General features: G+C 37.4%; 1 protein-coding gene across 1 annotated transcript; it reads right to left on the bottom strand.

Annotated features, from left to right (window-relative positions):
- On the bottom strand, positions 1-27,759 carry LOC110201940 (ankyrin repeat domain-containing protein 26). Its single transcript, XM_020977842.1, has 9 exons — positions 27,724-27,759; positions 24,926-25,021; positions 18,914-18,955; positions 17,375-17,607; positions 17,142-17,192; positions 8,791-8,824; positions 8,070-8,211; positions 5,861-6,074; positions 1-792 (listed from the first exon to the last, which is right to left on the bottom strand). Exons 1-8 carry the CDS (start codon positions 27,757-27,759, stop codon positions 6,010-6,012), a joined length of 699 nt encoding a protein of 232 aa, XP_020833501.1. The 3' UTR covers positions 1-792; positions 5,861-6,009.

Below are 27,759 nucleotides of genomic sequence, written 5' to 3' on the forward strand. Positions count from 1 at the left end.
AACCTTTTCTTTAAGAACTTCTTTGTTTTGGGCATCTTCAAGCTGTTGCCGAAGCAACATATTTTCACTCTGGATTTGGGCTAATCTTTCTTGGATACATTCTTCTTTGATGACATATGTGTTCAGTTTTTTCATTTTCATTTGATTTGTCTCTTCCAGTTCCTTTGCTTTATATTGGGCCTGGTTTAATTCTGTCTGTGTGCTTTCTGAAATTAGTGGCTTTTCTCTGACAGAATCATGTACATGGTGTAGTTCATTTTCTAAACTACTGGCTTTACTTTCAGCTTTAGAGAGCTCTTGAGAAAGGACACCATTCTTCTCTCTTAGACTAGATAAGTCGTAATTTAGTTTGTCCTGTAAAAGAAACCACTCATCTCGTTCTCGCTGAAAGGTATGTTCAAGGTCCCATGTTGATGTCTGACTTTGTTCATGATCACGAATAGCAGAAGTCAGACGGGAATGGTATGATTCAATTTCTGTCTCTAGTCTGTCTCTGTTTTGTTATTCATTCTCCAATTTAGAGTTCAGGATTGCATTCTCAGTGGTCAGAACATTTACTTGTCCGCTGTACTGGGATATTGTTTTTGTTAATGCTTCTTTATTCAGTTTTAATTCCTTTTGAAGCTCATCATTCTTTTCTTTCAAAACTTTATTTTCTTCTGTATATTTATTTTCTTTCTCCTAATTCTTAATTTTCACTCTGTCTAACTCTAGTTTAAACATGGCAGCTTCATCCTGTAGGGTTTGATTTTTATGGAGCAGATATTTTTCTTTTTCATTGCTATCAGGAACCTAAACACGATGAAGAGGAAAAAAAAAGTTGCTACTCAAAATAAAATTATGCATCCTAATTTTTGCTTAGTAAATAAAACTAAATCCCAAGGGGCCAAGAAGCATCATGTACTCAAAGAATACATAAATTGAGTGGGTTTCACCTATTTCACATTTCTGTGAGACTCAATTTTCTGAAAGAACATATCTTAAAAATGCTACATCAATTAGAAAACACGTACTTCAGCTATTCAGACCTCAAAACAGATAAGCATTTCACTATATGATACAGACTACATTTTACAAACCCTGTATTTTTAGACCCCTAAATCTGTCTGCCTTTCAGCATATTTTATTTCCTTTGCGATATCCATTTGATCCCACACTGGCTGTGCATGGTATTATGATAAAAATAACAACACCTAATATTTACAGAGGCCTTATAAAGTACTTTGCAAAGTACTTTCAAGACATTATCTCATATAAGCCTTGCAACACCCTTATGAGGGAAATACTCATAATATTCTCTCCATTTTACAGATTAGGACTTAGGTTAGGAGAAGTTATTAAATAACCTGCTCACTGTCACACCTAGTAAGTATTAGAAGCAGTATCTGAATTCAGGTCTCTTCAGACTCCAAATCTAGCACTCTTTTCCAACAGCTAATTTCCTCCTAGGTGTTGAAGAGGAGCAGTTGTCCTACAGTTAGAGTCATTGTCCTGGTAAAAGTATCTTAACTGCAGACAAATGAAGTGATAACAGTCTTAGAATTTCTTAGTGCACATCTTAAGAACAATCTGTTCTCTGACAGATCTGTAGCATTTTCAGAGCATCACTGATTTAGAACTTTTAGAGATTATTTACTCCAAACTTCTCATTTTAGGGATGGGAAAAGTGAGGCCCAGAGTGGGATCAATAGATGATAACCTAACCCTAACCATGAAAGTTTAAAGGAATAATGAAAGCATTACTGATGCCAAATTATAAAAAGTTGATTTGGCATTCCCATCAGAGTAAAACCGGTCCAGGAGCATTTGTCCCCATTCAGGACTGGTGGAAACAGCTGTTATCAACAAGCTCAGGAGCCCCATTCTATGAGATCCCTTGTATAAAGACAGGAGAAAGGTATGAATAGGGAGCAATTGAGTTAAATGAAGCACTCCAGTGCCCAGGTAACAAAAGATTACCAAGGGCCAATAGCTTGAATGATTTACTTCAAACCACTGTTGAAAAAACAAAAAGAAAAGATCTTAAATTTGGTATTTGATGAACTTGTGTTTTTCTATCATACTGAGCAATAGTGAATGTGAATGAATGAATCCTTGTCATATATAGAGCCTTCTGTTAGAAATCTAAGTGAAATTTACTCTTGTTGCACATATTTTTATTCCTTCTCTGCTTACTAGCTACCATAATTCTGTGGTAGCCACAAATGAACAAAATGATACAGGCTAGGTCTGATTATGTTTTAGTACAGAAGCATTTTTACCTCCTCGGTTTTGGAAGCTATACTTCTCTTAATGCAATGCAAAATTACATCAGATTTTTGGTTGCCAAATAACAGCACTGACTCACTTACGCTTACATCTTTTCAGGCAAAATGCTATCTAATCATATTTCCTCCAACTTATGCTTGTGATGTTAATTTTTTGTACCTAATTATAAAACTTTACCTTAATTCTTACTGAATTACATCTTATTAGTGGGTTCAGTCCAGTGCTCTGCCCTAAGACTTTGCCTTCCTTCCATTTAGAAAGGCTTGGATAATTTGAATTGCATAAGTAAGAGCCAAAGATACTAGAGAATAATAAACTTTTCTGAAAGACTGAAGGATGTGTGGTAAAGTGGAATGTAAAGAAATGAGAAGGACTGAACCTGAAATTTCATTAGCCTAGAGATTTTTCAGGTAAGGAAACTCCTTCTAGCAAGGTAGAGAAGTTCTCTGAAACTTAGAGTCTTAAGGAGGCTGAGGACAGAGTAGTGATGTCAAACCAATCCCCCCAGTACTGTTTTATGGGTAGCTTTTGGGGAGTTTGAAACCTCTGGCCTGGGCTCAGGTAAAATGATTTGCCCAGGGTCATACAGTCAAGATGTGTCAGGGCCAACACATGAACCCGGGTCTTCCTCAATTTGAGGCCAGATCTAACCACTGTACCATACTGATTTTCTACTGTGAGACACTTCAAAAAGTACTAGCTCCGTCTTACCTTTCCCATGCCCATTTAGCCTGTAATTTTACATTCAAATGGTAAAATAAGGGATTTTTTTCTTTATTTTTCTTTACATATTTATGAATGATTGAGGCCTATTTACTTATACTAACTATAAATACCATAGCCCTTCTTTAGGATTAAAAAGACTTCACAGCATTTACCTCCCCACTCCCAGGGAACCCATAAATATTCTTAACTATGACAAGATGGAAATATTGACTTTTAAATTCCAATTTGCCTGTTTCAAATTATTTCTTACTCTTTTTAGTTCAACGTCCAGATTTCTAAGAATAAATTCAAGTTCTTGTTTTAGCTCCACATCTTTACTATATTGTTCATGTAGTCTTCTTAACTGTCCTCTTATGTTTTCAAATACCATTTCTGCAGTCATTTGCTTTTCTTTCTCTTGCTTCAGTGTAAACCTAGATTCAAATTGCTTTTTTTAAAAAAATCACAGTTCAATAGAAATAAGGAACATAATGACATTTAATTATATTCATCTGGACCTCTAAAGGAAAAGAACATTAATTTGAGGGGAACTGGATTTGTGTAGAAAACTCACCATCAGGAAACTCCTTCTACTGATGCATATTGGTCCCTGCTTTGCAACTCTGAGCCTTAGATAGTTCTTGGGGTTATTGAGTATTTATATCACTTGTTTGAGGCTCACACAGTCAGGATGTGTCAGAAATGAAACATGAAGCCATTTCTCTACCCAGGCTACTCCAGGGCATTAAACTTCTATCAAAAATGTATCATATAGTTTTTTGGGTGCTTTGACTTTCTGTATTCAATGAAGAAAAATTCCATAAATTGGATACATATGTCCACCTACTTCCCTCCTTCCCTGCCTGCCTTTTTAGCTTTAAAATGCTATTGAACTGTACTAAAGAGGAGCTAGAGGAAATGACTTTTTCAAAATTCCTGAATTTTGATACATCTCAATGACTCTGGTAAAATTTAGAGACAGAGGCAAAGCCAAGATGGTGGAGTAATGGCTGGGATTAGGCTGAGCTCTCCTCCAAATCCCTTCAAATCCCTTTGAAAAATGGCTAAAGAAATTCTACAGCAGCAGAACCCACAAAAAGATGAAGTGTAAAAAATTTCCAGCCCAAGACAACTTGGAAGGTGGGCAGGAAAGGTCTGTTGCACCAGGGTGAGAGAGGAGCACAGTGCAGCACAGAATGCACCAGCCTAGACCAGCCCCAGGCTCAGGAAATCAGGAGCAGGCCTTGAGACTGACTGAATCAGCAGCTGCAGCAGTTGCCTCCGGAGCTCTCAGCCCAGCCCACAGAGGGCAAGGGGGTCCAAGAACTCTTCAGAAGGAGTATAGGGGTCTTTGGGCTAACACTGAGGCAGGCCTCTGTTGCTTTGCCCATACTGGATCTGGGTCACAGTACGGGGTGGCAGTCCCACTGCGAGGAAGAGCAGTAGCATAGCCAAGCTTGTGGCCACAGTGGAGGAGGGACCCTCCTTACAATTCCAGGGTAGAAAAGAGTGGTTGTGGTTGCTCACAGATCCCAGCACAGACCAGGAGAGGAGTAAACACCTATCTTTAGCTCACATTACTTGGAAGAATTGAAAACTTACAGATCCCTAGAAATATCTCTGAAACAGCTGCACAAAACCCCTGAAGCTTGGGACAGTATGACCTCCAACCCTTGAAGCTGAGCCCTACTTTAACAAAGCGTCAAAAGTCAAAACATAGGCTGGGAAAATAAGGAAACAATGGAAAAAAAAACTTAGACTATACATACTTTGGTGACAAGGAAGATCAAAACACATACTTTGAAGAAGAGAACAAAGTCAAAGTTCCTACATCCAAAGCCTCCAAGAAAAATATGAATTGGTCTCAGGCCATGGAAGAGCTCAAAAAGGATTTTGATACTCAAATAAGAGAAGTAGAGGGAAAACTGGAAAGAGAAATGAGAGTGATGTACAAAAATATTTATAGCAGCTCTTTTTTGGGGGCAAAGAATCAGACATTGAGAGGATACCCATCAGTTGGGGTATGGCTGAACAAATTGTGGCATATGATTAGGATGGAATACTATTGTACTATAAGAAATGATGAGCAGGATGCTTTCAATGCTTTCAAAAAGTCTGGAGAGACGTTCGTGTGCTGATGTAAACTGAAATATATTGTGTACAAAATAACAGCCATATTGTGAACAAAAAACAGTGGTGAAAAACTTAGCTATTCTCAGGAATACAATCATCCTAGACAATTCTGAAGGACTTAGGATGAAAAATGCTATCCGTCCCCAGAGAAAAAACTGATGGCGTCTCAATACATATTGAAATCCTTTTTCCCCCTTTATTTTCAGTTTTATTTTCTCTATGCTTTCTTTCACGACATGACTATTATGGATATGTTTTACATGACTACACATGGATAAACTGTATAGAACTGCTTGCCTTCTCAATGAGGGCATGTTGGGGGGGAGAAAAGGAGAATTTAGAACTCAGTTCTAAAAATGAATGCTAAAAATTGTTTTTACATGTAACTGAGGAAAAACAAAAATAAAATACTAAAAAATGTTTAAATGGAAATGTAGATAAAATTCCTGCCTAAAATAAGGTATAGGAATGATTTCTACAATTCCCTCATCCGTTTTCCCATTACTAATGATTATTCAGAGTTGATTTTTACTATGTTTTGAAAAAAAAAATTCCAATTGTGGTACAGTTTTGAAAATTCACTAAAAATGCATCTCATAGATGTCCATAAAATAAAAGGGATTAAGTACGGCTCATTATATTATTATTTTAAAGATGTGCCATTTTTTCCTTCCTAACCCCAAATCCTCTCTCACAGTGCTTCAATATAAGAGAAATGCTTTCAAGTCTTTATTGAAACTCATGAGTTAGATACCTGAGTCTACAGATTTCTCCATCCTGTTCTGCTTTTTGATGCTCTAACTGGGAACTCATTTCTTTTGTTTCTGATAATTCTTCCCATAGTCCACTGATCTTGTTTTCTAAACTCTTAACTTTTCCAGTGAGTAGTGTATAATGTCCTTTTTAAAGTTCTATTGATTGTCCAAATCTAAGAACTGCATCCCGAATTTTCAAGAGGCTAATAGGATCTATACAGAGAAAAACACAAGTAAAGAGATATGAGTATTTTAAAATCTGCAGTACAATAGCAGTATACTTAGAATTCAGATTCCACATATAAATCCTAAGGATACACCGAAATATTTTGTCAAAAGATTTACACTGAATTTGAAAATAACCTATTTCGCTGTGGGCATTGTGGACAATTAAAAAGAATCTCTAAGTTACATATAACTTCATAAAAAACCATTTGAAGCCTCAGAATTCTTCAAAATATGGGAAAATATATGTGAAAAGTAAACATTCTGATGTGTGCTCTGGGGGGGGACAAATAAGATAAAATGGATTATACATTTAATATCTATTTATTGCAAACATGCTGAATTATTTTATAAATATCATAACTACATTTCACACTAAATACTTATATGTTAACACTGCTTCTCCCTTCGGGACTTAGAATATAAATCTGTATGTAACATTCATACAGCAACATCCATCCTCATTTTTTCACTGGCCAGACTTTTGGTAACTTTAAGTAAAATACAACTGAGACACCAGAAGAAAGTGAAAAAATATTCTAAGCATTAAGGAAAATAGCAACCATAAAACCCAGGCACTTTATTCTACAGAGAGATACAGAGCCAAATTGAGACCTAATCCAGAGTTAGCAATGTGTGTTATGTGAAGTTACAGATTCAAGAGATTTGGTGGTCAGGTTTCCCTTGGCAACGTTCAATTCTTCATACATCTCAGTGTTTAGCAGAATTGAAGCAACAAGGAGAGAACAGGGTTGCTAGAGGTAGACACAGTTATCGTGGTGGGTGGTGAAGCTGACAGTAAGGGAAGTCATAAGTTCAAAGATTCAAAGCAAAAGAAGAAACTAAGGCACAGGGAAGTTAAAAGACTTGTTGAGATTCACACAGGTAGCAGGTGTATAACATAGGTATTCCTGGCTTTATGTCCAGTACATTAGCCTATATGCCAGGCTGACAGGAGAATTATAAAAACCAGGCAGAACAGTTGTGAGATTGTTGACATTTTTGACTATTTAGTGAAATAATTTAATATTTTGGATATTCTTTCCATAAAACAGATCACTGCCTGTTATCTTCATGCATTTAGTCATGTCAGTCTCTTCAAAGGTTATCTACTGTCAATCAAGCAAATAAAATTCATGCACCTTGTCCTAGCATTCAATATTAATAACTCACATGTGTTAATAATATAGCACATATAGGCTCACAACAATCCTTTGCAGTAAGGTATTTTATAGATGAAGAAACTGAAGCTGCAAGTTTAAGGGATTTGTCTATAGACACCAACCTAGGCCCTCTACAAGTTTGTAACACCCTGCCTTTCCATATTTACTTCTTACGGCTATATCCCATCCAGGAAAATTCCATTTTCACTGTCATTTTCCTGCCTCCTTGCTAATAGTTCTCTTTCTTCAAATGCTCACTTCATCACCTTATACTCACTCCCATGATTCCCACAGATTTTCTACCCATCCTTTAAAACTCACCTCCAATGGTACTGTTCACACAGAGGTTATTTTGATTCTGGATAGTTAATATTCTTTCCCACTTTGTACCTCACATAGCAATATGACTGTACTTCTCAAGTATATGTGTATTTTTTAATATTAGAGTTATCTAGGTAGACTGTATCCCCCTACTAGATTGCACACTCAGTGAGGACAAGGACTGCGTCTTATCTAAACTTTGTGGGTATAGCACACAGTAGGTACTTAATATTTCTTTTTGAATTGCAACAAACAGAAGGTCATCTTCTGTGGCCGAAAAATTCATCACCCTGAAGCCACCATAATCACTTTTACCTTGGCAAGGCCTGCCAGAGATTAGGCTCCAATGTCTGACATTAGCCTCCAAGAATCCAAAGCCAAATCTACTTTAGTATGAGTTAATGGAACAGGACTTCAGTGGTATCTTCTTGTATATACTCACATCTTTGTTTTCTGTTTAACACTGGTATTCTGTTAGGAAATTTAAGAATATTCTTACCTTTACAATCAACCCTATGTTGGTCAATCAACAACAAAACATTCTTACAGTTGAAAGGAGGTAAATCATAATTCTCTGTAGCTGTGTCAGAAGACTCAGTGAGGAGGGCCTCAAGACCATCTGCATCCATCTGTACTTTGTCCTATAAAATATGTAACAGCACTATAAAACAACAAAAACCAAACAGTAATAACAATGGCTAACATTTGTGTAACACTTTAAGGTTTCCACAGCAATTTACATACATCATATCACGGCATCTTCACAAACATTTTGTGAGATAAGCACTACTCATAATTATTTTAGAAATGAAGAAACAAGCTAAAAGAGATTAGGTGACTTGTCCAGGATCATACAGCTAGCTAGGAGCCCAAGGACGGATTTCAACTCAGGTCTTCTTGACTCTATCAACAATGGTCCTTCACTACCTAGAAGCTGAATTATTTAGGACCTTATGAAAATCATCATAAATAGTCACAATGTCTCTTACGGAGGATAATCTTCATTTTATTTATGGGGGAAAATGAGGGAAAAATCCAGCAACATAATTCATTTTCTACCATTCACAATGGACATGTTTCACTAGCAGAGAATTCCTAAAAGTATGCATTTACAGATTAAAGACTCCTATAATTTATAATGCAAAAAAGAAGTCGTATATGTCCCCTGAAACATGCATTATTTTCTAAACCAATTTATATTTCTGGCATTTTTACAGTACCTTGTTCTTTTCATTCGATGTTTTCTTTGAAGGCCTAAAAGACAAAAAATTCTTTTCAGTGTGAATATAAACAAACAAAATAGAAATCAAGTTTCTTATCATTGTAACTGCTTGATTTAATATATGCCTATTTGAAAATCGCGTGCTTTTTTATGTTACAAGCCAATCACATAATATATAGAATGTTTGAGTATTTAATTTGGTAGCCCTAATTTATAATATATGCTTATCTTTGCTCTTGAAAAGTTTTTAAAACAAAAACTATAAGTAACATCAGAATTCCTTCCCATAAATAAAAGTGTGGATTGCGTTCAAAATAAATGTCAGCCAAACATTCATAATTTGTGATATAACAATGATTTATTTTTTCAATTGTTTGTATGCCAAAGTCACTGTTATTAAGATTACAGAGTAACAAGAATTTCAGCAGTATACCATAACAATAGCTGGTATGAACTGAGACATTAACAAATATTATATAAGTTATGTCCATTATCTTTGAATGTATTTTAAATCTTAGAAAATATTATATATGGTAACCAACATAATTTTTAATTCAAGTTAGATGTATGTGTGTTCTATTTCCTATACTGCAAGCTCCAAGAAGTCAGAGACTGTCTAATCACCCTTCTATTCCAGGGCCTGACATAAGGCTCTTCACATTGTATGTGAGTAATGCTTTCTGAAGAAGTTTACCAGCACATTGGATGGACCTTTGTGGAAGAAATATGAACATTACTCTGACAGGATGAGGAGCCACAATCTTCCCCTCTAGAGAAAGTATTCAAGTTGATGAGACTATACATGAACCCTCTGCAGTCCTGAATATCAAACTTCAATATGATTAAGTAGTATAACAAAATTCAGAGATAGAAATTCTATAAAAGAATGGTTGGCTTTTTACAGGGGTTTTAAAAATAGCAAAATATACTAACATCAGTGACCCAATCAGAGGATACCCAATAAACTAGAGATAGAAAAAGCAGTTAGAAGTAAGTAATTTTGGGTCTAGGGAAAGCAAATTGGTTCCATCCCTTCCAGGGGTTTAATCACCTCCTACATTCACATAATTATAAATTAAACACAATACACTGTGTATATTGTAATAACAGCAATCACTAGTAGAATACTCTGCACACAAGAAAAACATATTTATTGAATGGCTAATTATAGTTCACATTTCTATAGCACTTTACAAATAACTTTCCGTACAACAATCCTGTTGATAATGCAAGTATTATTATCCCCATTTTACAAATGTATGTGCCTCACTGCTAATGTTGGCAACGTGGTGCAGTGGAAAGTGGATGGAATCTAGAGTCAGAAAACCCAGGTTGAAACACTGGTTCTGCCTCTTTTACTTGTGTGAGGGTAGGCAAACCACTAAGCTTCTCTGAGTCCGTTTTCCTGATCTCTGAAATAAAGAGGCTGGACAGACGATCCCTATCGTGCCTTACAATTCTAAATCTATGCTATGACAGTAATAGAGTGAAATCTAAAACCTTATCTCCTGACTCCAAGTATGGTATCCTTCCACTAGTGTTTAGGCGTGGTGAAAACCACATTCCTATGGACTAATGTCTGTCCTGCTGTGTTCTGTCACCACAATGAGCAAAATGGAGTGCATTATCACTGGGACTGTTTTGCTATGTTGAAGAAAACAAGAATTTCAACTGTCAAACAGGGGCAAGTAATGTGGCATGTATATCAAAGGGAGTCTGGGTGTCTAAGCTTTACCATTATAGCTACATTTTCTGGCATTTGGAATATAGTTGCTTGCAGTGAAAGTGCTCATGTGCATATGTCTCAACACTGTCAGAATAAAGAACAACAGGACATCAGTCTTCTACAACTACCAAAAGTACACATTGCTAATATTTTTCCATGAGGAAATACAGTAACATTGTGCCTTTCTTTGTCACGTTCTGCTTCGCTTAAAGGGCTGTCTTCAGGAACATGGAGTAGGATATCTGTTAAGGAATTCACTTTTTCACAAGATGAATTCATACCAGGATCCTCTGAAGTCCATTTATCGTTTTGAGGCTTTTTTACTCTTTTCTTATGCATGACCAAATCATTGCTGAAAAAACATCCATGACGGGATGCTTAAATTGTTCTTTATTGAAAACTGATAAGAAAATGACGGGGAAAATATATGGCTTCCAGATTAGCCTTCCTTAAATAAGCCTTTGAGCTTATTTCCCAGATGGCTACTCTCTTTTAATGTACATCAAATCTGAACTGCCTGGCTGTGAAGTTCCTTTATATTCAGGCCTGCCTTATTAATCCAACAGAGGTTCTGAACACTGCTTCTCAGAGTGCAAGGTCCATTCTAGTCAGATTTCTGTTTTCTCTAGTCTACGAATAGGTTCTGCTCCAAAACTTCATAGAATGAGTTTTCTTCATCTAAAATGTTCCCTCATTTACTGACTACACTTGGGCTAAAAGACAACAACTGTCGACAACTGGGTAGTTGCGATTAGACAATTTATGTGCAAAATATTAGGAAGTCTGATAGAAGGTAGGCTTGATATGAGCCAACAATGCCAGAGAAAGTCCAAAAAGTTAATATGACTGCATGTTGAATTCTAAGAGGCATAGAATGCAGAAGAAGGGAGGTGACAGTTTCCTTATGCTATGTTTTGATCAAAATATATTTGAGGGACTGTGCTCATTTTAGGGAGATATATTTTAGGAAAGACATTTAAAACTCTGAATATCTTCACAGAAGAGAAACCAGGATGAAGAAGAATGAAGATGTAAAATAAAGAGCAGCTGAAGACATTGCCGATGTTTATCCAAGAGAAGAGAAGATGAAGAGTTGGGAAGACAGGGAGAGGTGGAATATGTATTCATATATATGAAAGGCTCTCATGTTTAATTGTCCCCTAAAGGGTAGGACTAGGGGCAGAGAAGCACATTTAGGATCAATACATGAAAAACAAAAGCCAACAACTTCCAAGCAATTACTTATTTAAAGAGGAATAGACTACCTTTAGAGTTAACACATTCCTCTGTGTGTGTGTGTGTGTGTGTGTGTGTGTGTGTATGCATGCACACACACAAACCATTGAGCAATTAACAATCACACATGTGAAAGACTGCTCTTTGATCCTAACTTTAATGGACCTCACAAACCTGCCTGTTGCTCTGTTGACACAGCTTTTACAGATCTTCACCTTCCCACTCTGATAAGGTATCAAAGAAAGATTATTGGGGGGAAAAAAAACAAACATCTGCCACAGTTTGTAATAATTCTTTTTTTCCATTAATTTATTTAGTTTTAGTTTTCAACATTCACTTTCACAAGATTTTGAGTTCCAGATACTCTCCCCGTCTCGTCCTTCCCCAAGCCCAAAACAGTGTGCATTCTGAATACCCTTTTCCTTAATCTACCCTCCTTTCTATCTCCCTCCCTTCTCTTATCTGCTTCCTCTTCTATTTTCCTGTAGGACAAGATACCTCATTGCCTGTATATCTTATTTCCCAGTTGCATATGAAAACGATTTTTAACATTTGTTTTGAAAATTTTGAGTTCTAAATTTTCTCCCCTCCGCCTCCCCACCCTCCCTCATTGAGAAGGAAAGGAAGTTGATACTGTTTATACTTGCAGAGTCATGCAAAACGCTTCCATAGTAGTCATGCTGTGGAAAACTAACTATATTTCCCTTCATCCTATCCTGCCCCCTCTTTATTCTATTCTCTCTTTTGACCCTGTCCCTCCTCAGAAGTATTTGTTTCTGATTAACCCCTCTCCCAATCAGCCCTCCCTTCTATCATTCCACACTCACTTATTCCAATCCCTCCTATTTTCCTGTAGGGTAAGATAGCTTTCCATGCCCAATTGAGTGTGCATGTTATTCCCTCCTTAAGCCACATCTGATGAGAATAAGATTCACTCATTCCCTCTCACCTTCCCCCACTTCCCCTCCATGTACAAGCCTTTTCTTGTCTTTTTATGTGAGATAATTTATCCCATTCTACCTCTCCCTTTCTCCTTCTCCCAGTAAAATCCTCTCTCACCCCTTAATTTTATTCTCCAGATATCACCTATTCATCTTCAACTCATCCTGTACCCTCTATCTATCTATCAATCAATTTATATCCATCTATCTATACATATATACATAGATGTACATATACATACATACACACACACACACACACACACACACACATATATATATATATATATATTTTCCCCTCCAACTACCCAGATCCTGAATCCTACCAAATCTACCCAAAGGTCTCATGAGTTACCAATATCATTTTTACATGTAGGATTGTAAATAGTTCAACCTTAATAAGTCCCTTATGGTTTCTCTTTCTTGTTTACCTCTTCATGCTTCTCTTAATTCTTGTATTTAAAAGTCAAATTTTCTATTCAGCTCTTGTCTTTTCATCAAGATTGCTTTAAAGTGCTCCAATTCACTGAATATCCATTTTTCTCCTAAAAGATTATACTCATACAACACTCATTCCTATTAAAAACACTAGAGGGCATAGGAATAAATGGAGTCTACATAAAACCTTCAGCAAGCATCATATGTAATGGGGACAAGCTAGAAGCATTTCCAATAAGAACTGGGTGAAATAAGGATGTCCATTGTCACCCCTGTTGTTCAATATCATACTGGAAAGATTAGTGTTAGCAATAAGAGAAGAAAAAGAAATTAAAGGTATTAGAATAGGCAAAGAAGAAACAAAGCTATCCCTCTTGGCAGACAATATGATGATATACTTAGAGAGTCCTCAAGAATTAAGTAAAAAGCTACTTGAAATAATAAACAACTTTAGCAAGATTGCAGGCTATAAAGTAAATCCACATAAGTTATAGGCATTTTTATATATTGCCAACAAAGCCTAACAGAAAGAGATACAAAGAGAAATGCCATTTAAACTTACTGTAGACATTATACTGTTCCTGTAGTTACTGTAGCCATTATAAAATATTTAGGAGTCTACTTGCTGAAACAAATCCAGGAACTATATGAACAAAATTACAAAACACTTTCTACACAATTAAAGTCAGATCTAAATAATTGGTAAAACACCAATTGCTCACAGGTAGGCCCAGCTAATATAACAAAAATCACAATTCTACTTAATTTACTCATTCAGTGCCATACCGTTCAGAGTACCAAAAAATATTTTATCTATAGATGAGATTCACTTGGAATAACAAAAGGTCAAGAATGTCAAGGGAACTAATGGAAAGAAATGCAGGGGAAGGTGGCCTAGCTGTTCTAGATCTTAAATTGTATTATAAACCAACAATCATCAAAACTACTTGGGACTTGCTAAGTAACAGAGTGGTGGGTTAGTGGATTAGGTTAGGTATGCAAGACACAGTAGCCAATGACTATAGTAACTTATTATTCGATAAACCCAAAGACCAGCTTCTTGGATTAGAACTCACTCTTTGACAGAAACTGCTAGGAAAACTGGAAAAGAGTATGGCAGAAACTAGGCAGACACCAAAATCTCATATCATATCCCAAAATAAAGTGAAAATCAGTTCATGATGAAAATAAAAAGACTGATACTGTAAGTAAACTGGGAAAGCAAGGTATAGTTTACCTATGGGCTTTATGGAGAACAGAAGAATTCATGACCAAACAGGAGACAGAGAACATTATGAAATGCAAAATGGATAATTTTGATTACATTAAATTGAAGAGTTTTGGCACAAACAAATCCAATGCAACCAAGATTAGAAGGATAGTAGAAAATTGGGAAATAATTTTTACAACCCGTATCTCTGACAAGGGCTTCATTTCTAAAACATATAAAGACTAAAGTCAAACTTATAAGAATACAAGTCATTCCCAAATTGATAAATGGTCAAAAGATATGAACAAGCAGTTCTCAGAGGAAGAAATTAAAACCATCTATAGTCATATGAAAAAAATGATCTAAATCACTATTGATTATAGAAATGCAAATCAAAACAACTCTGAGGCACCACATCACACCTATCAGATTGGCCAACACGACAAAACAGGAAAATGATAAATGTTGGAGAACATGTGGGAAAACTGGAACACTAATGCAATGTTGTTGGAGTTGTGAAATGATCCAACTATTTAGGAGAGCAATTTGGAACTATGCCCAAAGGGCTAAAAAATGTGCATACTCTTTGACCCAGCAATAGCATTTCTAGGGCTGTATTCCAAAGAGATCATACAAATGGGTAAAGGATCCACGATACAAAAATATTTATAGCAGTTCTTTTTGTGGTAGCAAAGAACTGGAAATTGAGAGTATGGCTATTGTTTGGGGAATGGCCTGAATAAGTTGTGGTATATGCGTGTAATGGAATGCTATTGTGCTATTTATAAGAATTTTATAGCAGGTGGACTTCAGAAAAACCTGGAAGACTTGTGCGCACTGATGCTGAGTGAAGTGAGCAGAACCAGGACAATGTTGTCCCCAGTAGCAGCCACATTGTGCGAGGACTAATGGTGATAAACTAGCCCTTCTCAGGAATATAAGGATCTAATACATTTCCAAAGGTCTCATGATGGAAAATTGTATCCACATCCAAGGAAAGAGCTATCTTTGAACACATTCCAAAGCATACTATTTGCTATTTTGTCTTCCGTTTTGTTTTCTCCTTCTAGTGGTTGCTCCTATTGGTTTTAATTCTTCCTTACAACATCACTAATGTGAAAATATGTTTGATATGAATGTATATATATAGCCTATATCAGATTGTGTGCCATTTTGGGGAGGGAGGTGGGGAGTGGGGGGGAGAATTTAAAACTCAAACACTTATTGAAGTGATTGTTGATAAATCAAAATAAATTAATAAAAAAATTAAAGAACAACCAGAGAATAATATCAATCATAACTGCAATAATGTAAATATTAAGGACAATAAAACAACTGGAACTGAATGTTGTGAAATTATGATGACCAAGCTTGGTCTAGATGAGAAGGAACCTCCTTCTCTCTTTATGCAGGGTGGAAGACTATCCATATAGAATACTGCATGAAATACTGATGTGGCAGTTAGTTGTGTTGACTGTATTTTCCTTTTTGTTTTTTGTTTCTCTGGAAGGGTGAGGAAAGATGTATTGGGAAATGAGGATGATACAGAAAGAAAACATGACAATTAAAACAAAAGTGTTCTTTCTCTCAACTGCCCATGGCTTTACTGTCTCTTGCAAATGAGTTTAGTATGGCCACTTTTGGCTAATCAAGGGAAAAGTAGACAACTTTCTGTCTGAGTGACTCTGAGGTCACAATATAGAGTACCAACAGTGAGGCAAAGAAAGATGCCTTTTTTCAGTGCTTGTCACATATGTTATCCTTGTATAAATACTATCTTCTTGAACTTACATAATTTTTGCTCTTGAAATTCATTATCCTACAGTATGCTTAAATTAATTGTTAACAAGTTAATGAAAGTAAATTAGGCCTTGCTTCTCTACATTCTTTACTTTCTAAATGTCAATCTAGAACATTTCCAGGTTCACACTCTTATGACATGGAGCTCTAGAGTCATCTAGTACCATCTAGACTTGCAATGTCAATCCTCTTTGCCACATTCCTGTCAGGTTGTCATCTGTCATCTTATTGTCCTATGATTTTTCTTTTTGTGGGGCAGCAGGTAGCAGTTATCTGCGTTTTGCTCTTGCTCAGTCTTTCTAGTGCCCTTGTGAGCAGTATAGGTCCTTATGTAGCAAGGCCTACATGAGAGCTTCTCTCTACCTTTTTGCCAAGTCTTTTTTTTTTCTTCCCCCATCCTGAAAGGATGCTAAACCTTTCTCTCCTCAGTCCCATTTTTGGAGAAGAGAATCAGAATCCTTATCGACGTGAACCCTCCACTCTTTCCCTCCAACCACCCCCCACATGGTGGTAGGTAGGTGGGTGGTTCTTGAGAGTCTACATTGTCTGACTTTTTATTTATATTCTCAGTGCTTGGCACTTAAATTCATCCATTCTTTTATTTTCATAAGGACAGTTTCATTTATTTTTTTTCTACTTAATAGTAATTGATTTTTTCTAATTACATATATAACAATCACTTCTATAAGACTGAGTTCCAAATTTTTTTCTCCCTCCCCAAGACAGCAAGCAATCTGATATAGGCTATACATGTACAATCATATTAAACATATTTCTACATTAACCATGTTATGAAAGAAGAAATTCATTCATTCTTGAACTCTTCTAATAATGAGGAACCTTCTACCTACTAAGAGAGCCCATCCCATGTTTTTTTGATAGCCATAAGCTATCTCATTAAGACTTTTTATACATTTGAAAATTATCTTGATTTACTCCTTACCATCCATATCTTATATTGCACGTTATTCTTTGAGATCTTATCAAAGGCTACCTACCTTCCTTCTTCGATGGATGCTGATGTGACAGTCCCATAATCAAAGAATATGCTGAAACCAAAAGAGAAATATATATTCATCGGACCTGAATTTCTTCCTTGGCAAAAAACAAAACAAAACCAAGAATGAAGTTGTTGCAGTGAATCTGATTCCAGATTGTTAAAGCTAAATGAACTTACCATTAATAGAAACATTTGATAATAATACTCCTATTAATATTCTGAAAAACTTACCCCTTTAAAAGATGGTGCACAGGTGTTGAACTTTCCTTGGAAGAAGAAATTCCCATTATTGGAATTTCTTCCCCAGGGATTTCATTTTCCTTATCTTTACCATGCTGATTGCTCTCCATAGGAAACAGCTCATCAACTTTGCCAATTGTTCTATTTTCAATTACATTGTCATTATCTTTTTCCTCTAATGTTTCAATTTGATTGCGTTGATGCTTTTTCTTTTCCTCTTCAATCTAAAAGGAAAGCTTAGTACTTAGTATAATTGACACTTTATGAAAAAAAATTATTCTTACTTAGGAAAAATTCTAGACCTGTGAGTTAACTAGTCCAAGGAACTCTAACAAGAGAAAATGAATGTACAGATGAGCCAAGAGACCCTGGTCATGTGATTTAATCTGCCTCATCCTAAACTTTCCTTATGCATAGGATAATGGGGTTTGACTGGATAACTGACATTTCCCCTTCCAAAAATTAAAATTCAATAATTAAATGAACTGCGCCACTTTGATAGCATCTAAATCCAGTATGTTCAAGTACATCAGAAGTAAGTGTTCTCCCATTATTTTTCCATCTTTTGCTGACATTTTATGTTATCTCTATGTGCTAAAATGATAACTATCTATAGCAAATAAACACCTTTTAAAAACAATGAAATTCCAGAGCAGGAGCTTTGAACTTGTCAGAAGACCTAGGTTTAAGTCCCAACTCTGTTATGTATTAGTTGTGGGAAAATTGAGAAATCTTGTATTAATGCCTTTTGGAAAACTGTTACTAAATAAATTAGGAAAAAATGTGTTTCCTTTCATTTTGAAATAAAAAAATAAAGTTTAATGCTTTTACTAAAATCAGTAAAGATGAACACAGCAGATCACAATAACCATATTAGTCCAATCAAGTGGATCTGTTAGAAATTTCCTAATGTTAGCCTGTATTTTCAATATTTTAAGCCATAGCATCTTACACTTGGCTAAAAAAATAAAAATGTCCATAGAAAGCAAAATTATTTGAAGTGTAAAATATTGCAGTGACTTGCACAAAAGAGAACCTGAGTTCATTACATTCCTTTTAGGCCTGTGCCCTAATTATCTTTAGGCCTTGTTCTTTTTGCCACAGAGTCTAATGTTGCTATGTGCATGTTTGCTTTAGAAAGTTTGTTGTTTACAAGCAAAAGATTTTGGAATCTGATGGAGTAATTTAGATGATCAAAATAAGGACTATGAAAAGGCTTTCTGAATATTTACCTTAATTCAACTTTAAATATACCTTTTACAAATAGCAAGCATTTAAACACAGATTTTTCGTCATGTGAAAATCAATTACACAGGAAGATTGATGAAGAAGAAAAATAAATGGAATGGAGAGTGGCAGGAGGTAAATCTAGCTTTTTTTTAGTTGTGTTTTTTCCCTCAAAAGCTGGGTTGTCTACTTCCACCATTCCTAACTCATTTTTAAATCTTCACATATCTTGATTTAATTCTTTATCAGGTGCATTTTTGATATTTTGTCACTATATGGAAGGAGGTGATTTTAAGGTCTTACCTCATTTGGAGAGTTATTGTCACCCAGAGGTAAGAATGTATCCTAAGATTGACAGGCAAATAGCTTTTACCAGAACATTTGTAATACTTAGAACAAACTGGTGAGATTAAGGCTTTTCTCCTATTATCCCCACTGACAAATATGTTTAAAAGCTGAGAAATAAAAAACTGGGGAAAGAAATTTGGGGGTGTTTGAATTCAGGCTATCAGGTCAGGCAGATCTCTTTACTGTACGTTCATTTACTTTTCATTTCTTGTAACTGTAAGAAATATTAACCACACTTGTCCCTCAAAAAGATTTCTTTCTGAAATTGTATCCTGATCATTTAGGAAGAAACTAACGTAACTTTCCCAGGTATCTAGAACCTACAGTTTTAGTTATACAGACCACTTTTCTTTCCACTCTCATTCCATCCAATGTCAGATCATATCTAACAGCCTGTATTTACATACACTCAATTTTTCTCTGACCTTTGTTGTTGTTCAGTCATTTTGGTCAAGTCTGACTTTTCATGACCCCACTTTGGGGTCTGCTTGGCAAAGATACTGCAATGGTCTGCCATTTCCTTCTCCAGCTCATTTTACAGATGAGGAAACTGAGGCAGAGTTAAGTGACTTGCCCAAAATCATATAACCAGTAAGTGTCTGAGGTCAGATCTGAACTCAGGGAGATGAGTCTTCTACATTCCAGGCCTGGTGCTCCATCCACTTTGCCACCAAACTGCCTCATTCCTTGACTTAAGAAACCTCAACCTCAGTTCTAAGTCTCCCGCCCTAGCACAGGCATGTTAACAGAATACGCCATTTCTCCTCTATCTAAGAAAGCATCATATCATTCTACAAGGGGTGTTGGACTGGTATCCAGGCTTCTAGTCCTGGCTGTCACTAAGGTCAAGTCATGTGACCTTAGGTAGATCACTCCAACCCTCTGGACCTCAGGTACTTTATAAAATGAGGGGATTGGACTTAAAGAATATTAATATCCTTTTTTGCTTTTTTTTTTGGTGAGGCAATCAGGGTTAAGTGACTTGCCCAGAGTCACACAGCTAGTAGTGTTATGTGTCTGAGGGTGAATTTGAACTCAGGTCCTCCTGACCCCAAGGCTGGAGCTCTGTCCACTGCACCACCTAGCTGCCCCTAATATCCTTTTTTCTTTTTCTTTTTTCTTTTTTAGGCAATTGGGGTTAAGTGACTTGCCCAGGGTCACATAGCTAGTAAAGTGTCAAGTATTGAGTCTGAGGCCACATTTGAACTCAGGTCCTCCTGACTTCAGGGCCAGTGTTCTATCCACTGCGCCACCTAGCTGCCCTCCCAATATCCTTTGTCAAAGATAGAGAGACCATTGTGAAGAACTACTATGCTTGACCTGATTCTGACCATTAAGGAAGAATACTCTGCTTCCTCACTTCCATCTCTATTTTTTCTTGGCTCCTTCAATATTAGCTCAAATCCCTGCTTCTGTAGATCTTTCCCTCTCTCCCCAACCGCTCATACCATCCCCAGATAATTTTCCATCTGCTCGGGATATATCTTGTATGTACTTAGTTATTTCCATGTTGTTATTCCATGTTGTTTCCATATTTCCCTTTAGAATACAAGCTCTTTTAGGAGAAGTATTTTTGCCATTTGTATCCTCATTGCTTAATAAGCTCTTAATAAATGCTTACTCGGGGCAGCTAGGTGGCGCAGTGGATAGAATACTGGCCTTGAAGTCAGGAGGACCTGAGTTCAACTCCGGCCTCAGACCAAACACTTGACATTTACTAGCTGTGTGACCCTGGGCAAGTCACTTAACCCCAATTGCCTTAAAGCAAAAAAATAAATAAATAAATAAATGCTTACTTACTGCCCAAATAGAAAAAATGGAAACTTTGGGAAGAATGTCATAGGATCATCATAGAATCATAGATTTAGTATTAAAGAGACTTAAGAGATCATTTATTCCAATGTTCTCATTTTACAGATGAGGAAACTGAGGTCCAGATAGATGAAGGGACTTGTCTGAGATTGCACAGGTAGCAAAGCCATTATTATACACTTCTATATTCATTCCTAATTACTTTGCTTTCATTGTCTACACATCTTTTTGAAATCTCATTTGATCAGTGAATTCCATTTAAAAATGCATTGTTCTTTTTAGACAGTTCTCCCTTTTCTTCCTCACTGGAATTCTTTGTTTATGTTATCAGAATTTTGTTGTTGAGAGCATCTCATCCTTCTTGGGATTACTTTCCCTATAGAATTTTAGGCCATAGGATCCAATCTACATCTCTTGAACTCTGAGATTCTTTCTCCCATAGGTTCTCAAAGTGGGCAATACTACCCCCTGAAGGACTGCTGGACTGATCCAGGCAGGGGTGGAGTGGGGCTGGGGAGTGGGGGAGTGGTAGTAGCCTTGGGTGCAATTGGAGGGGTGTGGAATAACAATAAGGGGGGCAGTAGAAACATGAGGAAAGAAGAGAAGGCAAAAAAATTTTGAAAAACCGTTAGTACATATTTCATCTGTGGTGTAACAGAGTTAAAGTGGTAGTGATTACCTTATTTTCCAAATAAACACAAAATGCAAAATAACAGATCAGTGGTCAAGTCCACTGACATATCTTAACAAGCAAGTGTTGGCAGGCAAGTATGTCGCACATTGTCGGGAAGTCCAGTATGCATTGGCAGGAATATGTGCATATAATGACTTATTTATAATATGATACTATATAGTTATATGATGCAATATTGTGTCATCAAAATTTCAATGCAGAAAAAAACCCACAAATTATTAATAAATTATTAAATTTAAGATTATTAAATGTAAGATTAAATTTAAGATTTTTTAAATGATGCAAATTTCAAAAAAAAAAATGTTAATGGGCTAAAGAAAGTAGATATCCAGGGAGATGCTGAGTAGTTTTTTTAAAGGGCCAAATAAGTTTGGGAACCTCTGATCTAGAGTGTATGTCAGACTATGTCTACCATTCCTCTCCTTATCTCAAATTCTAAAATGGAGTATCAGTGTAATACAGAAAGAGTGCTAGATTTGGAACTGGAAAAACTGGGTTCTAAACTTGACCCTGTCTCAAAAATCTGTGGAATAACTGAATGAAGCAAAAGACCTTTTTATGTGTCAGTTCTGGAAAATAGATATGTGTTCTATTTTCTACTGCCAGGGTCATGAAGTTCTAGTACAAATGAAGACTCAGTAATTCTGAATTGAAATGACTGTCCCACTTTATAGATTTAGATTATATAACAATCACATAATTTCAAAGAACCTCTACTTTTTTGATCTCCTCCTTTGGTTCATCTTCCTCCTCTTAACCTCTAAGTGTGGGTGAGTCCCAAGGAGAGATCTTCCTCTATACTGTTTCCCTCAGTGATCTTATTTACTTCCAGGGGTTCAATTAGTGTCTCTAAGGAGATGATTGTAATAACCCAGTCCCACATCTCTAATCACTTGCCAGATGGCTACACCTGGATTTTCTTCCCATATCTTGAATTCAATATGTCCCAAACTGAATTCATCATAAACTTGTTCCTAATTTGTCTGTTTCTGTTGTTGGCATCTGCCACCATCCTTCCTAGTCACCCATATTCAAAATTTTTGAATTAGCTTTGACTCATTCCTCATTTTCACAAATTCATGATTATTGATTGATATTCACTAGCCAACTAGCCTCAGTTAGCTTTTAGAAGAGGTGTTTTGGTAAGAGTTGGTACAAAACATTCCCCTAGAAGTCTATGACCTACTGTTCCAACAACACATAGAGTCCAAGGGAAAGGGGCTCAAGCTTAGAGGGCATATGAAGCAAAGGAGTAAACTCACAGCTCCTGAAAGTCCTTTTGCTGGAACATTAAAAAAGTTTCCTTCAGGGATATATGGTGAAGGTTTTCTTCTGGGCTCTTGGGGGAGCTTAGATTCTCCTTTACTCATTTTATGAAGTCTGTATTTGGCTCCCAGTGTAGATACTGCCACCAGCTGTTCTAGAGACACTGCTTAGGGTGCTGGTAGAGAGATGGGAGGTTTAAAATCCTGTGGACCCTTCAGATCTCACAAGATCTTTTTCTGACCAAGGAAGTGTATAGGCGATTCCTTTTCAGGGCAGCGCTCTCTCCTCCCCTCCACCAGACACTCAGTTCTTGATTTTAACTGGTTTTTATGCAGGTTCCAGAAAGCATAAACTAGTCCTTCAGCAAATTTGAACAGATTTCCTATCATAACTAAGGAGACTGGCCATAGTTCACACCTACCGAACACATGAGCTGTGTTCTCACTAAGGAAAAATGTATCAAGGCTAAACAGGGCGACTAAACAAGGTAAGCCAGGTGACACAGTAGACAGAGGCTGGACTTGGAGTCAGGAAGACTCCTCTTCCTGAGTTCAAATCTAACCTCAGACACTTACGAGCTGTCACTTAAACCTATTTGCCTCAGTTTCCTCATCTTTAAAATGAGCTGGAGAAGGAAATGGCAAACCACTCCAGTATCTTTTCCAAGCACACTCCAAATGGGGTCATGAAGAAGAGCCGGACATAACCTAAACAAGTGAACAATTTCAACCTCACCGTTACAGAAGCACTGTATAGAGATTCAAGTTACGCCCAGCCAGTGAGGCGTCAGGGGGTACTACAGTGCAAAGAGGGATGCGTGGAGTTCAATTGGAGCTCCATCCCACCTCAAACTCATCCTAGCTGTGTGAACCTAGGCAAGTCACTTAATCACTGTTTGCCTCGGTTTCTTCATCTGTAAAATGGGGAAAATAATGGTACTTATCTCCCAAAGGAGATAATTTGTAATGAGATATTTGTAAAGCTCTTTGCAAATCTTAAATCACTTTATAAATGCTAGCTATTAATATTACTTCTGGATATGCCAAGGGAACAGTCAGATAGGGCTGTTTCTTTTCTTTTTTAAGTATGAAAACGGTATAGGCTGTGGAAGCAAATATGTAGTGGGTGTCTCAGGTGACATCTGGGGGACTGCACTAATGAAACCAACTCAGATCGACAGGGAACCTGCCTCTGTCAGCCTACAGAAAGAAAAGTTGTTACTTTACCATTAAGCAGTAAGGGAATGTAGTTTATAATTTTGTTTATCATGGGGCAGCTAGGTGGCACAGTGGATAGAGCACCAGCCCTGGAGTCAGGAGGACCTGAGTTTAAATCCAGCCTCAGAGACTTGACACTAATAGTTATATGACCCTGGGCAAGTCACTTAACCCCACTGCCTAGCAAAAATAAAAAATTAATTAAAAAAATAATTTTGTCTATCAGGTGTTATGCTTTGATATACATGCAAAAGATCCTCTCTAGGCACACCTACAAGCAGTCCTATTTCTCCAAGCCTCTTGTTTTCAAAGACTTGGGGAAAAAAGAAACCTTGGATGAGCCAAGTTCTGAATGAATCTAGGGCATCATATGAAATATGGTTCAGGATTATTAAAATATGGCCATCTCTAAGGCAGTAGCCCCAATTCTGCCTTTAGGAAACCTCCTACTCTTTGTCCTTTCTTTATACTGATGATTCACAAGCAATTCTTCTGTGATTACATGAAAGTGAAATTCCAAATAAAATATCAACCACCTTGAAACCTCCTCCTGCTAACCCTCCCATTTCTTTGGTGTGCTTTAGGGAACAGTTTCATACCACCTCTTCATATAAGTAATAAAAGGGATAAGGAAGGTATTGAACAGGGCCACTCTTGGGGGCAGGAACCGCACTAGAAACCAGGGAGAAATGGCAGGGTTTGAAATTGTCTCTGAACCTTTGTCCCGGTCACTGAGATTTTTGGGAACTACTCCTGCTCACCATCCAGACTTAGCACTCTACACTGTGGTTCCCTATTGGCTGCTCTAGTTCTCAGTCTGATCCAGCTCTCTAGACAAGGCTCTCCGGACTGTAGATAGGAACACAAGTCCCAGTAACCATTCAGGAGGCCAAGAACTCCTAGCTGACTTTGAAATCATAGAGTCCTGATTCCCAACATTAGTTGTCATTATCCCAAAGGGGCCATTCAATCACTCACCTTCACCCAGCAGCAGCTAAGTACATCCATACCACCACCACCCTCCACCCCAGCCAGACTCTCTACCCCAAGCAAGGAAGAAAGTACAGTCCAGTCCTGAAGCGGAAACAAGAGGAAAGGGTGAGCATTCAAACCTGGTATACTCACATACAGACTTTGACAGGACTCTGTGACCAGCACTCAAATCTCTTACCTCTCTCCTGCACCATCCTTTCTCAAAGATTTTTGCTGGGACCATTATTAATTCTAAGACTCTTGGGTAGTGGGAAAAAATGACACCAGTCAGAGATCAGACACCTGATGGTGGAGTGGGGAGCAGGGATCTTCGTCAGCATTCTGTCAGTTATCTGTCTCCCTAAAACTATGATCACCTCAGGCCCTGGAATAAATGATAATTAGAGAGAAGATAAGGAATCCTGGCAGAAGCACCCTGGCATAGGCGCCAGTTACTAAGGAAAGTAGAAAATGAATACCTTCTTGCTAGAGAAAAAGGAGTGAGTATTATGCTATTCACAGAGATGCTCTGCATGGATTTTCTTTTTGTTCAATCTATGGCACAGAGGGGAAAAGGAGAGAGGAGCAAAAGGAGTAGGAAAGTAAACAGGAGAAATGTGTTTATCTCTTCTGATGGCAGAGAAACAAATGTACCTCTGGTGGCTGATTAAAGAAAGACTGGGGAAGAACAGCAGCTGCCAGCAGCTGAGGACAGCACATACAAGTATTTTTAACATTAAGTTGGCCTGAAGTCTCAGGAAGATTTGACTATAAGATATGATTTAGAGTAAGTTAGAAAGGAGCATTCCAATACAAATCTGGAGTTATACTGTGTTGAGTGTCTGTCTGTCACTGTATTCAGATCTGTCTGGGATATATGTCTTCGCTCCTTGCTAGATGTGGTGTCTGAAGATGGTCCCTCTTCAAAGTTACACGGCCAAGATGCAGGGAGAGAGAGACGGAGAATTTCCTTCTTCCCCTCACAGGCATCTCAAGACCTCCACAGGTAGCTCTGGCTTGCAGTCTCTCTCACTCTCCAACTATTGAACTTAATCCACAATTTAAATATTTAAAGCCTTCAGAGTTGTAGCTAATGTATTTCATCAGCCAATCACATTTCTCCCTTCTTGGCTCAATCAACAGAGAATTAACTGTCTCACAAAGGGATTGCAGGGCGTTATGCCTTGTTAAAATCTCAACAGTATGACTATATTCTATGACTACATCAACAAGGGCAGGGGTTGGGGCTGGTGTTAGGGGTAAAGAGAATAATCACTTCTTCCTTCCCTGACATTCACAAAAGAGAAACAGTTAAAAAAAATCCAGTTGATTTCTGGTAAAACATGCATGTTGAAGTTCTGAGGGCCTAAAAGTAGCCACAAAAGCCACATTATGATAATCTACCCTAATTTCAGTAAATGTACCTGGAAGGTTGGGATGGGGAAGAAACAGCCTGTCAAAGACTAAAACTGCAAATGTAAAATAGTGAAGGGATAGCAAATCTCATAATAAACATCCCTTACTAAATGGAAATTTAATAGAATTCAAAATTTAAGAAATAAATAAATTTAGGCACAAATTCTAAGAATGAATACTTCTGAAATTCACAGAATTTAACAGTCTAATACCGTAGTATCATTCCTGCTACTAGCTGCTAGCTAGACTGCCCAGTTCTCCATATTGTATATGCAACGGTTGTAGTCTCTCAAGGTCAATGAACAACACTTTGTCAGGCTTAACAAATAATGCTAACAAGGCCCTAATGAGGACATCAGCCATCTGTTAAATAAATAAGCTATTTGGTTGGGAACAAAACCAACAATATGGGTGCAATATAGTGATTTCCAGGCTACTCTCTGACATTAGCCCTTCACAACATGGCTCCAACCCACCTTTCCATATTTATTTCACGTTAATTCCCCTTCACAGTCATTATAGTCCAGATAAACTGGCCTACTAGATGTTCCCTGAACAAAGCATTGCACCTAATACTCACAGGCTTTTCCACAGGCTGTCTCCAAGCTGGGCAGGAACTCCCTTCTCCCTTCTACATCTTAGAATCCTTAGCTTCCTTCAAGGCAAAGATCAGGCACTACCTCCAATGGAAGGCCTCTCCTTAGGCTTCCATTTGTGACTGTTCTCCGGTTCCTAGAATGACTTCGTATTTCATGTTGTGTACATCCAGTAGACTATAGACTGTGGGAGGGCAGGGCCTATTTATTTGTATATGCTAAGTAATCAATAAATGTTTCTTGAATCTATTTAGTCCTATTCTGAATTAGCCCTGTTCACAAAAGTCCTATTCTCAACGATGAATTATGACGTGGAAGCAATGCTAGGTTCTCAAGGACTGATACTTGAACGCAAGCTAGCAAGTTCTATTAAACTGGAAATGTTCCTAGTGACAAATTCTCTCTGCTGTATAAGGACCAAGCCGAGCGAAATAAATAGGTTGACCGCTAGGTTAAAAAATCTTTGCAACTCAAAAAACAAAGAAAAAATACAGTCCTACCCATCCCCAATCCCTAAACCTCAAGGAGGCAGCATAGATCAGTGGAAAGAACTCTGGCCCCAGAGTCAGAGGACCTGGGTTCAAAGCCTGCTTCTCCACTTACTACCTCTATGACCTGGGGCAAGTGATTAACCTTCCTGGCTAAGTTCTGCTTTCCTCATCTTCCAAATGAAGGAGCTAGACTAAATGGCCTCTGAATGAGGTGGAGCAATGAATAGAGTGCCAGTCGTGGGGTCAGGAAAACCTGAGTTCAGATGTGTGACCATGGGCAAGTCATTTGACCTCTATTTACCTTAGTTTCCAGCAATGAGTACGTCAACCTCGTCAT

This window comes from Phascolarctos cinereus, unplaced genomic scaffold (genome assembly GCF_003287225.1).
Source record: "Phascolarctos cinereus isolate Bilbo 61053 unplaced genomic scaffold, phaCin_HiC Scaffold_1;HRSCAF=81, whole genome shotgun sequence".
Lineage (NCBI taxonomy): Eukaryota > Metazoa > Chordata > Mammalia > Diprotodontia > Phascolarctidae > Phascolarctos > Phascolarctos cinereus.

Coding starts and splice junctions, on each gene's coding strand:
- LOC110201940 (XM_020977842.1), bottom strand. CDS start 27,759: ATGACGAGGTTGACGTACTCATTGCTGGAAACTAAG. Junction 25,022..27,723: donor ACTCATTGCTGGAAACTAAG/GTAAATAGAGGT, acceptor TTTCCGCTTCAG/GACTGGACTGTACTTTCTTC. Junction 17,193..17,374: donor GTGCACCATCTTTTAAAGGG/GTAAGTTTTTCA, acceptor TTTTGGTTTCAG/CATATTCTTTGATTATGGGA.